A 15962-nucleotide genomic window follows, 5' to 3' on the forward strand; every position below is an offset into this window, starting at 1 on the left:
GTAAACTGTATGCTAAAGGATGGTTTGAATGTAGACTGTATGCTAAAGGATGGTTTGAATGTAGACTGTATACTAAAGGATGGTTTGAATGTAAACTGTATGCTAAAGGATGGTTTGAATGTAGACTCTGTATACTAAAGTATGGTTTGAATGTAAACTGTATGCTAAAGGATGGTTTGAATGTAGACTCTGTATACTAAAGTATGGTTTGAATGTAAACTGTATGCTAAAGTATGGTTTGAATGTAAACTGTATGCTAAAGGATGGTTTGAATGTAAACTGTATACTAAAGGATGGTTTGAATGTAGACTCTGTATACTAAAGTATGGTTTGAATGTAGACTCTATATGCTAAAGTATGGTTTGAATGTAAACTGTATGCTAAAGGATGGTTTGAATGTAGACTGTATATGCTAAAGTGTGGTTTGAATGTAAACTGTATACTAAAGGATGGTTTGAATGTAGACTGTATATGCTAAAGTGTGGTTTGAATGTAAACTGTATGCTAAAGGATGGTTTGAATGTAAACTGTATACTAAAGGATGGTTTGAATGTAAACTGTATGCTAAAGGATGGTTTGAATGTAAACTGTATGCTAAAGTATGGTTTGAATGTAGACTTTGTATACTAAAGTATGGTTTGAATGTAAACTGTATGCTAAAGGATGGTTTGAATGTAGACTCTGTATGCTAAAGTATGGCTTGAATGTAAATTGTATACTAAAGGATGGTTTGAATGTAAACTCTATGCTAAAGTATGGTTTGAATGTAGACTCTGTATGCTAAAGGATGGTTTGAATGTAGACTCTATATGCTAAAGGATGGTTTGAATGTAGACTCTATATGCTAAAGGATGGTTTGAATGTAGACTCTGTATACTAAAGGATGGTTTGAATGTAAACTGTATACTAAAGGATGGTTTGAATGTAGACTTTGTATACTAAAGTATGGTTTGAATGTAGACTTTGTATACTAAAGGATGGTTTGAATGTAGACTTTGTATACTAAAGGATGGTTTGAATGTAGACTCTGTATACTAAAGGATGGTTTGAATGTAAACTGTATACTAAAGGATGGTTTGAATGTAAACTCTATGCTAAAGTATGGTTTGAATGTAGACTCTGTATGCTAAAGGATGGTTTGAATGTAGACTCTATATGCTAAAGGATGGTTTGAATGTAGACTCTGTATGCTAAAGGATGGTTTGAATGTAGACTCTATATGCTAAAGGATGGTTTGAATGTAGACTGTATGCTAAAGGATGGTTTGAATGTAAACTGTATACTAAAGGATGGTTTGAATGTAGACTCTATATGCTAAAGGATGGTTTGAATGTAAACTGTATGCTAAAGGATGGTTTGAATGTAAACTGTATACTAAAGGATGGTTTGAATGTAGACTTTGTATACTAAAGTATGGTTTGAATGTAGACTTTGTATACTAAAGGATGGTTTGAATGTAGACTTTGTATACTAAAGGATGGTTTGAATGTAGACTCTGTATACTAAAGGATGGTTTGAATGTAGACTCTGTATGCTAAAGGATGGTTTGAATGTAAACTGTATACTAAAGGATGGTTTGAATGTAGACTTTGTATACTAAAGGATGGTTTGAATGTAGACTTTGTATACTAAAGTATGGTTTGAATGTAGACTTTGTATACTAAAGGATGGTTTGAATGTAGACTTTGTATACTAAAGGATGGTTTGAATGTAGACTTTGTATACTAAAGTATGGTTTGAATGTAGACTCTATATGCTAAAGGATGGTTTGAATGTAAACTGTATACTAAAGGATGGTTTGAATGTAGACTTTGTATACTAAAGGATGGTTTGAATGTAGACTTTGTATACTAAAGTATGGTTTGAATGTAGACTTTGTATACTAAAGGATGGTTTGAATGTAGACTTTGTATACTAAAGGATGGTTTGAATGTAGACTTTGTATACTAAAGGATGGTTTGAATGTAGACTCTGTATACTAAAGGATGGTTTGAATGTAGACTGTATGCTAAAGTATGGTTTGAATGTAAACTGTATACTAAAGTATGGCTTGAATGTAGACTTTGTATGCTAAAGGATGGTTTGAATGTAGACTCTATATGCTAAAGTATGGTTTGAATGTAGACTTTGTATGCTAAAGGATGGTTTGAATGTAGACTCTATATACTAAAGTATGGTTTGAATGTGGACTTTGTATGCTAAAGGATGGTTTGAATGTAGACTCTATATACTAAAGTATGGTTTGAATGTAGACTTTGTATGCTAAAGGATGGTTTGAATGTAGACTTTGTATGCTAAAGGATGGTTTGAATGTAAACTTTGTATGCTAAAGGATGGTTTGAATGTAGACTGTATACTAAAGTATGGTTTGAATGTAGACTGTATACTAAAGTATGGTTTGAATGTAGACTCTATATGCTAAAGTATGGTTTGAATGTAGACTCTGTATACTAAAGGATGGTTTGAATGTAGACTCTGTATACTAAAGTATGGTTTGAATGTAGACTCTGTATACTAAAGTATGGTTTGAATGTAGACTTTGTATACTAAAGGATGGTTTGAATGTAGACTCTATATGCTAAAGGATGGTTTGAATGTAGACTCTGTATACTAAAGTATGGTTTGAATGTAGACTCTGTATACTAAAGTATGGTTTGAATGTAGACTTTGTATACTAAAGTATGGTTTGAATGTAGACTTTATATACTAAAGTATGGTTTGAATGTAGACTCTATATGCTAAAGGATGGTTTGAATGTAGACTCTGTATACTAAAGTATGGTTTGAATGTAGACTCTGTATACTAAAGTATGGTTTGAATGTAGACTCTATATGCTAAAGGATGGTTTGAATGTAGACTGTATACTAAAGGATGGTTTGAATGTAGACTGTATACTAAAGTATGGTTTGAATGTAAACTGTATACTAAAGGATGGTTTGAATGTAAACTGTATACTAAAGTATGGTTTGAATGTAGACTGTATGCTAAAGTGTGGTTTGAATGTAAACTGTATACTAAAGTATGGTTTGAATGTAAACTGTATACTAAAGGATGGTTTGAATGTAAACTGTATGCTAAAGTATGGTTTGAATGTAGACTCTGTATGCTAAAGTATGGTTTGAATGTAAACTGTATGCTAAAGTATGGTTTGAATGTAAACTGTATGCTAAAGTGTGGCTTGAATGTAAACTGTATACTAAAGTATGGTTTGAATGTAAACTGTATACTAAAGTATGGCTTGAATGTAAACTGTATACTAAAGTATGGCTTGAATGTAAACTGTATACTAAAGTATGGTTTGAATGTAAACTGTATGCTAAAGGATGGTTTGAATGTAAACTGTATACTAAAGGATGGTTTGAATGTAAACTGTATGCTAAAGTATGGTTTGAATGTAGACTGTATGCTAAAGGATGGTTTGAATGTAAACTGTATACTAAAGGATGGTTTGAATGTAAACTGTATGCTAAAGTATGGTTTGAATGTAGACTCTGTATGCTAAAGTATGGTTTGAATGTAAACTGTATGCTAAAGTATGGTTTGAATGTAAACTGTATGCTAAAGGATGGTTTGAATGTAAACTGTATACTAAAGGATGGTTTGAATGTAAACTGTATGCTAAAGTATGGTTTGAATGTAGACTGTATGCTAAAGGATGGTTTGAATGTAAACTGTATACTAAAGGATGGTTTGAATGTAAACTGTATGCTAAAGTATGGTTTGAATGTAGACTCTGTATGCTAAAGTATGGTTTGAATGTAAACTGTATGCTAAAGTATGGTTTGAATGTAAACTGTATGCTAAAGGATGGTTTGAATGTAAACTGTATACTAAAGGATGGTTTGAATGTAAACTGTATGCTAAAGTATGGTTTGAATGTAGACTCTGATTAAACCATGATAGTTTAAGTGCAATGACTTATAAGTAAATCCTACTGCCATCACAGTACTCATCGTAGCACTAATTCACTCACTCACTCACTCACTAACTCACTCACTCAGATTTCGATAACCATCCTTACCTTGCCATCTACACTTGTATATCTCTGCTATGTGGCTGTGTTTTGTTCTCTTAATCTACTGTATATTATAGGTCAACATATGAAGGAGAGCATTCCCTCTAGTAAATCTAGTAGCCAGGATCAACTCAACAGTGGCTTACGGGATTTAATTCTAACGGGGGAAAGTAATGGTGAAAAGATCATTGGTATGTCTTTCTATGCTGCTTCTTTAACTTCATCTTGTCTGTATTTCCAATATATGTGTGTCTAAATACAATGTACGTCACTCATGCCTTGAAAATTATGTCTATAAGACTACTCTATGCTCCCATTTATACAAATCTCTGTGAAATGTCTATCCACATGTCTCTTTCCACAAGGATACTCACCTAAATATTGTTACTATAGGATAAGCCTGTGTTTGTAACTCCATACATTGCAAAAAGCTAAATGTAAAAAGTTATTCTAACAAATATTGTACACATTTATTAATCTTAGGCCTAAAAAAAATAATTGTTTGGTTCCGGTTACCCGACCCCACCTACCTTTTCACTGCCAACCCTAAACTTTTTTTACGTATTCAAGAAAAAATAATAGAATTGCATTGTGAAGTTTCACAAGAAACAGTGGATATGGAAACGGACGGAAACGGACATCAACTTAAAAAGATAAAATAAAACTGTTCTTCCAATCTGTAATGGCTGTACATATGATACGAAGAAATAAACAACACAGAGACCATTTTGAAAAGAATGGAAAACATGAACTAGACACTCACACAGAAAAAAATATATAATAAAATAAAATAAAAAATCCACCTACCCCACCTATTCTAAAATTGAGTGTAATCAGAACCACGCAATTTTTTTGGTAGGCCTTTATTATATTGAGATGCAAACAAGGACTTGGCATATTTTGTGTTTCAAGTTGATTTAGCCCACAAAGGGGGTGCTATTACAATGGGTTCTGTCCGTCTGTCCATCCATAATATGTCATTTCTCAGACAGGCAATGTCCGATTTATTTCAAACCTGACACAAAGGTGACATATCATGTAGGACATATGACCTAGACCTGGATCTAGTTATTGTGTATAAACATTGGACTATCTCTTATCATTAATAATTATTGTGTATAAACATTGGACTATCTCTCATCATTAATAGTTATTGTGTATAAACATTGGACTATCTCTTATCATTAATAATTATTGTGTATAAACATTGGACTATCTCTTATCATTAATAATTATTGTGTATAAACATTGGACTATCTCTCATCATTAATAATTATTGTGTATAAACATTGGACTATCTCTTATCATTAATAATTATTGTGTATAAACATTGGACTATCTCTCATCATTAATAGTTATTGTGTATAAACATTGGACTATCTCTTATCATTAATAATTATTGTGTATAAACATTGGACTATCTCTTATCATTAATAATTATTGTGTATAAACATTGGACTATCTCTTATCATTAATAATTATTGTGTATAAACATTGGACTATCTCTTATCATTAATAATTATTGTGTATAAACATTGGACTATCTCTCATCATTTGTACATGTTTAGTATACTGTGATGGACTTTGTACATGTTTAGTGTACTGTGATGGACTTTGTACATGTTTTGTGTACTGTGATGGACTTCGTACATGTTTAGTATACTGTAATGGACTTTGTACATGTTTAGTGTACTGTGATGGAGTTTGTACATGTTTAGTGTACTGTGATGGACTTTGTACATGTTTAGTGTACTGTGATGGACTTTGTACATGTTTAGTGTACTGTGATGGACTTTGTACATGTTTAGTGTACTGTGATGGACTTTGTACATGTTTTGTGTACTGTGATGGACTCTGTACATGTTTAGTGTACTGTGATGGACTTTGTACATGTTTTGTGTACTGTGATGGACTTTGTACATGTTTTGTGTACTGTGATGGACTTTGTACATGTTTAGTGTACTGTGATGGACTTTGTACATGTTTAGTGTACTGTGATGGAGTTTGTACATGTTTAGTGTACTGTGATGGACTTTGTACATGTTTAGTGTACTGTGATAGACTTTGTACATGTTTCGTGTACTGTGATGGACTTTGTACATGTTTAGTGTACTGTGATGGACTTTGTACATGTTTAGTGTACTGTGATGGACTCTGTACATGTTAAGTGTAATGTGATGGACTTTGTACATGTTTAGTGTACTGTGATGGATTTTGTACATGTTTAGTGTACTGTGATGGACTTTGTACATGTTTAGTGTACTGTGATGGACTTTGTACATGTTTAGTATACTGTGATGGACTTTGTACATGTTTAGTGTACTGTGATGGATTTTGTACATGTTTAGTGTACTGTGATGGACTTTGTACATGTTTAGTGTACTGTGATGAACTTTGTACATGTTTAGTATACTGTGATGGACTTTGTACATGTTTAGTGTACTGTGATGGATTTTGTACATGTTTAGTGTACTGTGATGGACTTTGTACATGTTTAGTATACTGTGATGAACTTTGTACATGTTTAGTGTACTGTGATGGACTTTGTACATGTTTAGTGTACTGTGATGGACTTTGTACATGTTTAGTGTACTGTGATGGACTTTGTACATGTTTAGTGTACTGTGATGGATTTTGTACATGTTTAGTGTACTGTGATGGACTGTGTACATGTTTAGTATACTGTGATGGACTCTGTACATGTTTAGTGTACTGTGATGAACTTTGTACATGTTTAGTGTACTGTGATGGACTCTGTACATGTTTAGTGTACTGTGATGGACTCTGTACATGTTTAGTGTACTGTGATGGACTTTGTACATGTTTAGTATACTGCCTCCCTCCACATATCTACGTACGAGATGATCACACAATATCGTACAAGCTCAGTAAGCTTAATAACTTCATTCGTTTAGAGTTAGGGCGTCTGAACTTCATTTGTTTAGCGTTAGGGGGTCTACTAAAATTAAAATACACAGACTACTAAAATTAAAATACATAGACATTATCTTTACAAATGTCAATTGTATCAGTAAGTTATTGTTTGATAAGTGTATCTATTGTGTCAGTAAGGTATTGTTTGATAAGTGTATCTATTGTATCAGTAAGGTATTGTTTGATAAGTGTATCAATTGTATCAGTAAGGTATTGTTTGATAAGTGTATCTATTGTATCAGTAAGGTATTGTTTGATAAGTGTATCAATTGTATCAGTAAGGTATTGTTAGTCCCCGCGGACGAAAGCCGGAACGGGGACTTATGGATTGGGTTCCGTCTGTCCGTCTGTGCGTCCGTGTGTCCGTGCGTCCGTCCGTTCGTCCGTCCGCAGCCGTTTCTTGGAGATGCCTGTACCGATTTTTTTCAAACTTGGTACAGGGGCAACATGCTATGGCATACATATGCACGTCAATTTGTTTTATGATACGATCCAATATGGCCGCCTAGCAGCCATTTTGTTTGTGAATTTTCCCTGTCTAAAGCCATAACTCAGACATGCTTGAACAAATCTCATTCAGAGTTGGTATTAGGACAGTGTTCTATGGCATATATGTGCATATTCATTGTTGTCATGATACGATCCAATATGGCCGCCTGGCAGCCATTTTGTTTGTGAATTTTCATGTCCAAAGCCATAACTTAGACATGCTTGAACAGATCTCATTCAAAGTTGGTATTAGGACAGTGTTCTATGACATACATGTGCATATCCATTTTCATTGTGATACAATCCAATATGGCTGCCTGGCAGCCATTTTGTTTGCAAATTTTCCATGTCCAAAGCCATAACTCAGACATGCTTGAACAGATCTCATTCAAAGTTGGTATTAGGACAGTGTTCTATGACATACATGTGCATATCCATTTTCATTGTGATACGATCCAATATGGCTGCCTGGCAGCCATTTTGTTTGCAAATTTTCCATGTCCAAAGCCATAACTCAGACATGCTTGAACAGATCTCATTCGAAGTTGGTATTAGGACAGTGTTCTATGACATACATGTGCATATCCATTTTCGTCATGATACGATCCAATATGGCTGCCTGGCAGCCATTTTGTTTGTGAATTTTCCATGTCCAAAGCCATAACTCAGACATGCTTGAACAGATCTCATTCAGAGTTGGTATTAGGACAGTGTTCTATGACATACATTTGCATATCCATTTTCATATTGATATGATCCCCCATACCCGACCAATCCTTTATTGTTGTAGGCATGTTCCATGTCCGACAAGCAGACACAACATATCTAAGTCTGTTTGATTTAGGTTCACAAGTGTTGTTGCGTGATCAGAGTAGTGCTAATTCCTTAAAACCCAATCATAGCGGGGACTATGTCATTCTCAATGGCTTGTTTGATAAGTGTATCTATTGTGTCAGTAAGGTATTGTTTGATAAGTGTATCAATTGTATCAGTAAGGTATTGTTTGATAAGTGTATCTATTGTGTCAGTAAGGTATTGTTTGATAAGTGTATCTATTGTATCAGTAAGGTATTGTTTGATAAGTGTATCAATTGTATCAGTAAGGTATTGTTTGATAAGTGTATCAATTGTATCAGTAAGGTATTGTTTGATAAGTGTATCTATTGTGTCAGTAACGTATTGTTTGATAAGTGTATCTATTGTGTCAGTAAGGTATTGTTAGTTGTCCGGACGGGGACTTATGGATTGGGTTCCGTCTGTCCGTCCATCCGTCCATTCGTTCGTCCCTTCGCAGCCGTTTCTTGGAGATGCCTGGACCGATTTTTTTCAAACTTGGTACAGGGGCAACATGCTATGGCATACATATGCATGTCAATTTGATTTATGATACGATCCAATATGGCCGCCTAGCAGCCATTTTGTTTGCAAATTTTCCCTGTCCAAAGCCATAACTCAGACATGCTTAGCAGATCTCATTCAAAGTTTGTATTAGGACAGTGTTCTATGACATACATGTGCATATCCATTTTCGTCGTGATACAATCTGATATGGCTGCCTGGCAGCCATTTTGTTTGCGAATTTGCCATGTCCAAAGCCATAACTCAGACATGCTTGAACAGATCTCATTCAGAGTTGGTATTAGCACAGTGTTCTATGACATACATGTGCATATCCATTTTCATCATGATACAATCCAATATGGCTGCCTGGCAGCCATTTTGTTGGCGCAGTTTTCATGTCCAAAGCCATAACTCAGACATGCTTGAACAGAGAAGTGATATCAAAAACAACCATATGAGGCCAAACAACATTAACCTGGTTTGAAAATGACAACATAAACTGCCAGTTCCTTAAAACCCAATCATAGCGGGGACTATGTCATTTTCAATGACTTGTTTGATAAGTGTATCTATTGTACTGTCTTGTATTATCTCCTAAAAATAAACATAGTTCTTTCCCTTGTTTAAAATCTTGATATAAGTTCAATTCTCCTTATTGTTGAGTAATAGTTCTTCTGTTCCTTTCATTACGATCTGCCGTTGTGTAGAATGGCTTTCACATGTAAAAAGAAAGTGTTCAAGTGTCTCATCAGCTTTTCCACAACAAAGACATGTACAATCATCATTATAATTTTCCCATTTTCTCTTTTCATATGCAAGCCCTTTAATTTCAACACAGTGACCCTTTACAATTAGTAATTATTCAAGATACTCTTCAGAATCTAAAGTTGTTTTGAATTTACAGTAATGTAATGGAAAAAGGTAGACATAGTTCAAAGCAACAGCCAGATGACAGAATATATTGCATAGATAAAAACTTAGATGATTGGGCGACATCCAAAAAGTTGCTCTAGAGTATGACTCTAGTGTATTGTAATGTCAGTGTATGGTTCTACACTGTACAGCCCTTGTACAATGTCAGTGTATGGTTCTACACTGTACAGTCCTTGTACAATGTCAGTGTATGGTTCTACACTGTACAGTCCTTGTACAATGTCAGTGTATGGTTCTACACTGTACAGCCCTTGTACAATGTCAGTGTATGGTTCTACACTGTACAGCCCTTGTACAATGTCAGTGTATGGTTCTACACTGTACAGTCCTTGTACAATGTCAGTGTATGGTTCTACACTGTACAGCCCTTGTACAATGTCAGTGTATGGTTCTACACTGTACAGCCCTTGTACAATGTCAGTGTATGGTTCTACACTGTACAGCCCTTGTACAATGTCAGTGTATGGTTCTACACTGTACAGCCCTTGTACAATGTCAGTGTATGGTTCTACACTGTACAGCCCTTGTACAATGTCAGTGTATGGTTCTACACTGTACAGCCCTTGTACAATGTCAGTGTATGGTTCTACACTGTACAGTCCTTGTACAATGTCAGTGTATGGCTCTACACTGTACAGCCCTTGTACAATGTCAGTGTATGGCTCTACACTGTACAGCCCTTGTACAATGTCAGTGTATGGCTCTACACTGTACAGCCCTTGTACAATGTCAGTGTATGGTTCTACACTGTACAGCCCTTGTACAATGTCAGTGTATGGTTCTACACTGTACAGCCCTTGTACAATGTCAGTGTATGGCTCTACACTGTACAGCCCTTGTACAATGTCAGTGTATGGCTCTACACTGTACAGCCCTTGTACAATGTCAGTGTATGGCTCTACACTGTACAGCCCTTGTACAATGTCAGTGTATGGTTCTACACTGTACAGCCCTTGTACAATGTCAGTGTATGGCTCTACACTGTACAGCCCTTGTACAATGTCAGTGTATGGTTCTACACTGTACAGCCCTTGTACAATGTCAGTGTATGGTTCTACACTGTACAGCCCGTTGTACAATGTCAGTGTATGGTTCTACACTGTACAGCCCTTGTACAATGTCAGTGTATGGTTCTACACTGTACAGTCCTTGTACAATGTCAGTGTATGGTTCTACACTGTACAGCCCTTGTACAATGTCAGTGTATGGTTCTACACTGTACAGCCCTTGTACAATGTCAGTGTATGGTTCTACACTGTACAGCCCGTTGTACAATGTCAGTGTATGGTTCTACACTGTACAGCCCTTGTACAATGTCAGTGTATGGTTCTACACTGTACAGCCCTTGTACAATGTCAGTGTATGGTTCTACACTGTACAGCCCTTGTACAATGTCAGTGTATGGTTCTACACTGTACAGTCCTTGTACAATGTCAGTGTATGGTTCTACACTGTACAGCCCGTTGTACAATGTCAGTGTATGGCTCTACACTGTACAGCCCTTGTACAATGTCAGTGTATGGCTCTACACTATACAGCCCTTGTACAATGTCAGTGTATGGTTCTACACTGTACAGCCCTTGTACAATGTCAGTGTATGGTTCTACACTGTACAGCCCTTGTACAATGTCAGTGTATGGTTCTACACTGTACAGCCCGTTGTACAATGTCAGTGTATGGTTCTACACTGTACAGCCCGTTGTACAATGTCAGTGTATGGTTCTACACTATACAGCCCTTGTACAATGTCAGTGTATGGTTCTACACTGTACAGCCCGTTGTACAATGTCAGTGTATGGTTCTACACTGTACAGCCCTTGTACAATGTTAGTGTATGGTTCTACACTGTACAGCCCTTGTACAATGTCAGTGTATGGTTCTACACTGTACAGTCCTTGTACAATGTCAGTGTATGGTTCTACACTGTACAGCCCTTGTACAATGTCAGTGTATGGTTCTATACTGTACAGCCCATTGTACAATGTCAGTGTATGGTTCTACACTGTACAGCCCTTGTACAATGTCAGTGTATGGTTCTACACTGTACAGCCCTTGTACAATGTCAGTGTATGGTTCTACACTGTACAGCCCTTGTACAATGTCAATGTATGGTTCTACACTTTACAGCCCTTGTACAATGTCAGTGTATGGTTCTACACTGTACAGCCCTTGTACAATGTCAATGTATGGTTCTACACTTTACAGCCCTTGTACAATGTCAGTGTATGGTTCTACACTGTACAGCCCTTGTACAATGTCAGTGTATGGTTCTACACTGTACAGCCCTTGTACAATGTCAGTGTATGGTTCTACACTGTACAGCCCTTGTACAATGTCAGTGTCCTGTACTCAATGTGCAGTGGTACAATGTAGTTATAACCTGTCAGTTTTTATTTGATCTAATTATAGTTAATAATAGACTTTTTATTTTTTCCAAATTACAACAGAGAAAGCAGAGAAAGGATCCAAGGCAGCCAGGCCACAGAGTGGACATTTGCAACGACGTGGTAGTTTTGGTAGTTCTTCAGATGTAAAGAAAGAAGTGAGTTTGCACTCTGTACTTAGAGTACCAATTGAAGTATGGATATCAAGTGGAGAACCATTTGTCAAACCACAAAGTAAGTCACACTCTTAACAATTTACCTTGTAAACATTTATCTATCTGATATACTTTTATTGTTTATCAAAGCCTTTAAAGGTGATTCAAAATGCTCACATTCACTATCGCTAATTTGCTAGACGACATGTTTGTGAAATGCATTCTGGTTTTAAAACTTTTCAAAAGCGTCTGCAAACACCTTAAAATGACCCTTTTTCAGTCACTTCCCTTCGGATTTACTTCGAGAGTTTTCGGGTATTTCCGGTCCCACCTAGACCACGGGATTTTATGACGTCATAAAGAGACATGGATAGCACGTAGCCTATGGCGAGCGTAGTCACTAGGTGAACAAAACTCAACAGCATTGTGAAAAAATACATTGCTAGTGGTTGTAACAGACATCAGTAAACAAAAACTACACTCTACATGTCTTATTAACCAACATTTACCGATATTTACTCACACTTTCTGACTAATTGGTAGTGTCTGTGGGTATAAATGCTAAAATATGATCTCCCCATATTATGGCAAAATAAATCAAAACGGCTAGACTACAGTTGTACACTTGTAATGTCGCTCGCGTGTTTCAATTTATTTATCTGATTTTTTTTATTATTTGCCGAGGAGAAGCATTACAATATCTTCGACAGGCATGGCGTCGACAGCATATTATAGCCCACTATACTCGACTATACTCACTGATGTCGCCTTTTGAACGGCGCATTTAGCAACAAAGTAAACATATTTATCTTGAATAAATATACTAGCTATTAGATTGCCATATCATCAGCAATAAAATTGTAAAGAATTGAGGAAATTTCGTGAGTTTAGTGTTGTCATTTACATGACTTCAGCAACTCGTCTGGAAGAAAACTTGTATGGTTTCCCTTGTTGCGACATCACTTAATTTAATGCAACAATGCAACATGCCTATTTAATATTCATTAGAAGAATTCTGTAACGAATCATGGTATTCGAAGTGTACAGTTTAGGAAACCAACAAATCAAATATCGCGATGTGTTCATGATATCAAATACGATTGGACAATATTGACGTCGGCAATCAAGGTCGTGACCCCAGCACATGGTTATGAAAGAAAGCCTGCAACTAGATACTTGGCTAGCCACGTCCGGTCCCGTTTCTCAGGGTTTGTTTTGAAGTTAGAGACGTTATTTCTGTACGACTTGAAGAATTTTACAATATATCTGATTGATAAATATGGATTACATCAACACGTGGATAAATTTAACCCGACACGAATGTGCGCTGTGCTCTCCCGATTTCATACGTACATTGTACATACACTGCTTCAGCTTTGATCGGCGGCCTAGTATGAGCTTACTGCCGCGGCCGCGGTGACTGCACAAAACTTGACAACACTACCCCTCTACCGATATATAATAATCACCTGTATACCGTGATAAAAACAAGCAATAATTCGAGTCCCCAACAAGTCGATGAGACCTACTTCTGTTCTGTCCGATCCAAATGCGAGTTTCTTAGGTTTTATATGGGTTTCAGACTCGGACTAGAGTATTACGCCCTAGACAATAATAGATGTAAACTTGTGTTCACAAGCCAAACATGTGACAATACAAGACCACAACGAAAACTGTGAAAAATTTGCAGGTCGGTCTCATTTTATATATGGACAACAAAATTAGGTCGGTCACAGTTCCATTTACATGTACATGATGCAATGACTCGGAGCGTACTTCCATATGCTCGGAGCAAATCGAATCAATTAGTGTATTATGGGACCAACAAATATATTGTGGCACATGTCCCGATACGCCTTCTTGAAGTTTCCCATTGGTATTCTAATAGCTAGTACATGTATATTTATTCGAGATGAAATATGTTTACTTTGTTGTTAAATGCACTGTTCAAAAGGCGACGCGAGTACGATTGGGCTAAAATATGCCGTCCTTGGCCCGGGGATGCCGTCAAACGTCACCACGGTATCGTAATGCTTCTTGTCGGCAAATAATAAAAAATCAGATAAATAAAAGTCAATGAATGTGAAACACGCGACATTACAAGTGTTTATATATATCTAGTCTAGCCGTTTTTGATTTATTTTGCCATAATATGGGGAGATCATATTTTAGCATTTATACCCACAGACACTGCCAATTAGTCAGAAAGTGTGAGTAAATATCGGTAAATGTTGGTTAATAAGACATGTAGAGTGTAGTTTTTGTTTACTGATGTCTGTTACAACCACTAGCAATGTATTTTTTCACAATGCTGTTGAGTTTTGTTCACCTAGTGACTACGCTCGCCATAGGCTACGTGCTATCCATGTCTCTTTATGACGTCATAAAATCCCGTGGTCTAGGTGGGACCGGAAATACCCGAAAACTCCCGAAGTAAATCCGAAGGGAAGTGACTGAAAAAGGGTCATTTTAAGGTGTTTGCAGACGCTTTTGAAAAGTTTTAAAACCAGAATGCATTTCACAAACATGTCGTCTAGCAAATTAGCGATAGTGAATGTGAGCATTTTGAATCACCTTTAAAGTTAGGCACAAATTCAGTAACTATGTAAATGAATCAATTATTTGTTTGTTTTTCTTGCTAACATCAGCTGTTGATAAACTGAGAGCTGTAACTTCCCAACACAGAGAGGAAAGATCAGGAGTTAGTGTTGAACTGGACAAAGAAAAACATGTACTCAGACAAATGCAAGGTAAATCTTTATGTATTCTAGTGATGTGTTTTGTGATTTTTATCACATCACATTTACAGAACAAGAGACACAACAATACATGACATCACATTTACAGAACAAGAGACACAACAATACATGACATCACATTTACAGAACAAGAGACACAACAATACATGACATCACATTTACAGAACAAGAGACACAACAATACATGACATCACATTTACAGAACAAGAGACACAACAATACATGACATCACATTTACAGAACAATAGACACCACAATACATGACATCACATTTACAGAACAAGAGACACAACAATACATGACATCACATTTACAGAACAAGAGACACAACAAATTACATGACATCACATTCATGCTTATATCATGTGTTACTATAAATACACCATTTATACATTGAGACTCAGACACTCTTTTCAAGTATCTGTAATTATAATGTCAGATATGACCTTTCTATTTATGTTCAGTATATTTGATCTGAACTTTACAACTTTTGAGTCAAAAATTAACCAAAAAAGTTGAATATGTGAGGGATATATGTGTTTTATAGAGACTTGTTTTCAGAGAGCTAATACCGGTATCTATATATTGATATATCTATATATTATAAAGTATATTTGTTTTGATGTCCATAATTTAGCTGATAAATTGTATTTGTTAGGACGTCGTACACATGGAATGGATCATGCAGAGTTAGTTCCAACCATGAACACAGACAACCCTGTATTAGTGGAAGGTGGATGGACACAGCCAACCTACCAGGAATTAAAAAAGGTGGCACAAGTGGAAATGTTAGAGGTAATATCATAACTAGGCAAAACCCATAAGCTCACGCAGTGTAGAATCATTTATGACCAGCTGCCTGGGCTGCCTCATGATGATATTGTAGATAGCGCCCTCCATATGGAGCATAGTATATAGAATGCTCATGTGTAGTTATTGCGATACAATGCAT

At 36.1% G+C, this 15962-nt stretch overlaps 1 protein-coding gene across 2 annotated transcripts in view; it reads left to right on the plus strand.

Annotated features, from left to right (window-relative positions):
* LOC144448726 (doublecortin domain-containing protein 1-like) overlaps window positions 1-15962 on the plus strand; it is a 138534-nt gene that overhangs the window by 110636 nt on the left and 11936 nt on the right. Inside the window, exons 34-37 of one of the 2 annotated variants that reach the window (XM_078139033.1) lie at window positions 4093-4206; window positions 12160-12330; window positions 14900-15001; window positions 15669-15805. In XM_078139033.1, coding sequence (XP_077995159.1) covers window positions 4093-4206; window positions 12160-12330; window positions 14900-15001; window positions 15669-15805 — 524 coding nt within the window. The remainder of the gene's footprint in view (window positions 1-4092; window positions 4207-12159; window positions 12331-14899; window positions 15002-15668; window positions 15806-15962) is intronic. The other variant, XM_078139034.1, reaches the window with a different exon arrangement.

Source organism: Glandiceps talaboti, chromosome 17 (genome assembly GCF_964340395.1).
Source record: "Glandiceps talaboti chromosome 17, keGlaTala1.1, whole genome shotgun sequence".
NCBI classification, from domain to species: Eukaryota; Metazoa; Hemichordata; class Enteropneusta; family Spengelidae; genus Glandiceps; species Glandiceps talaboti.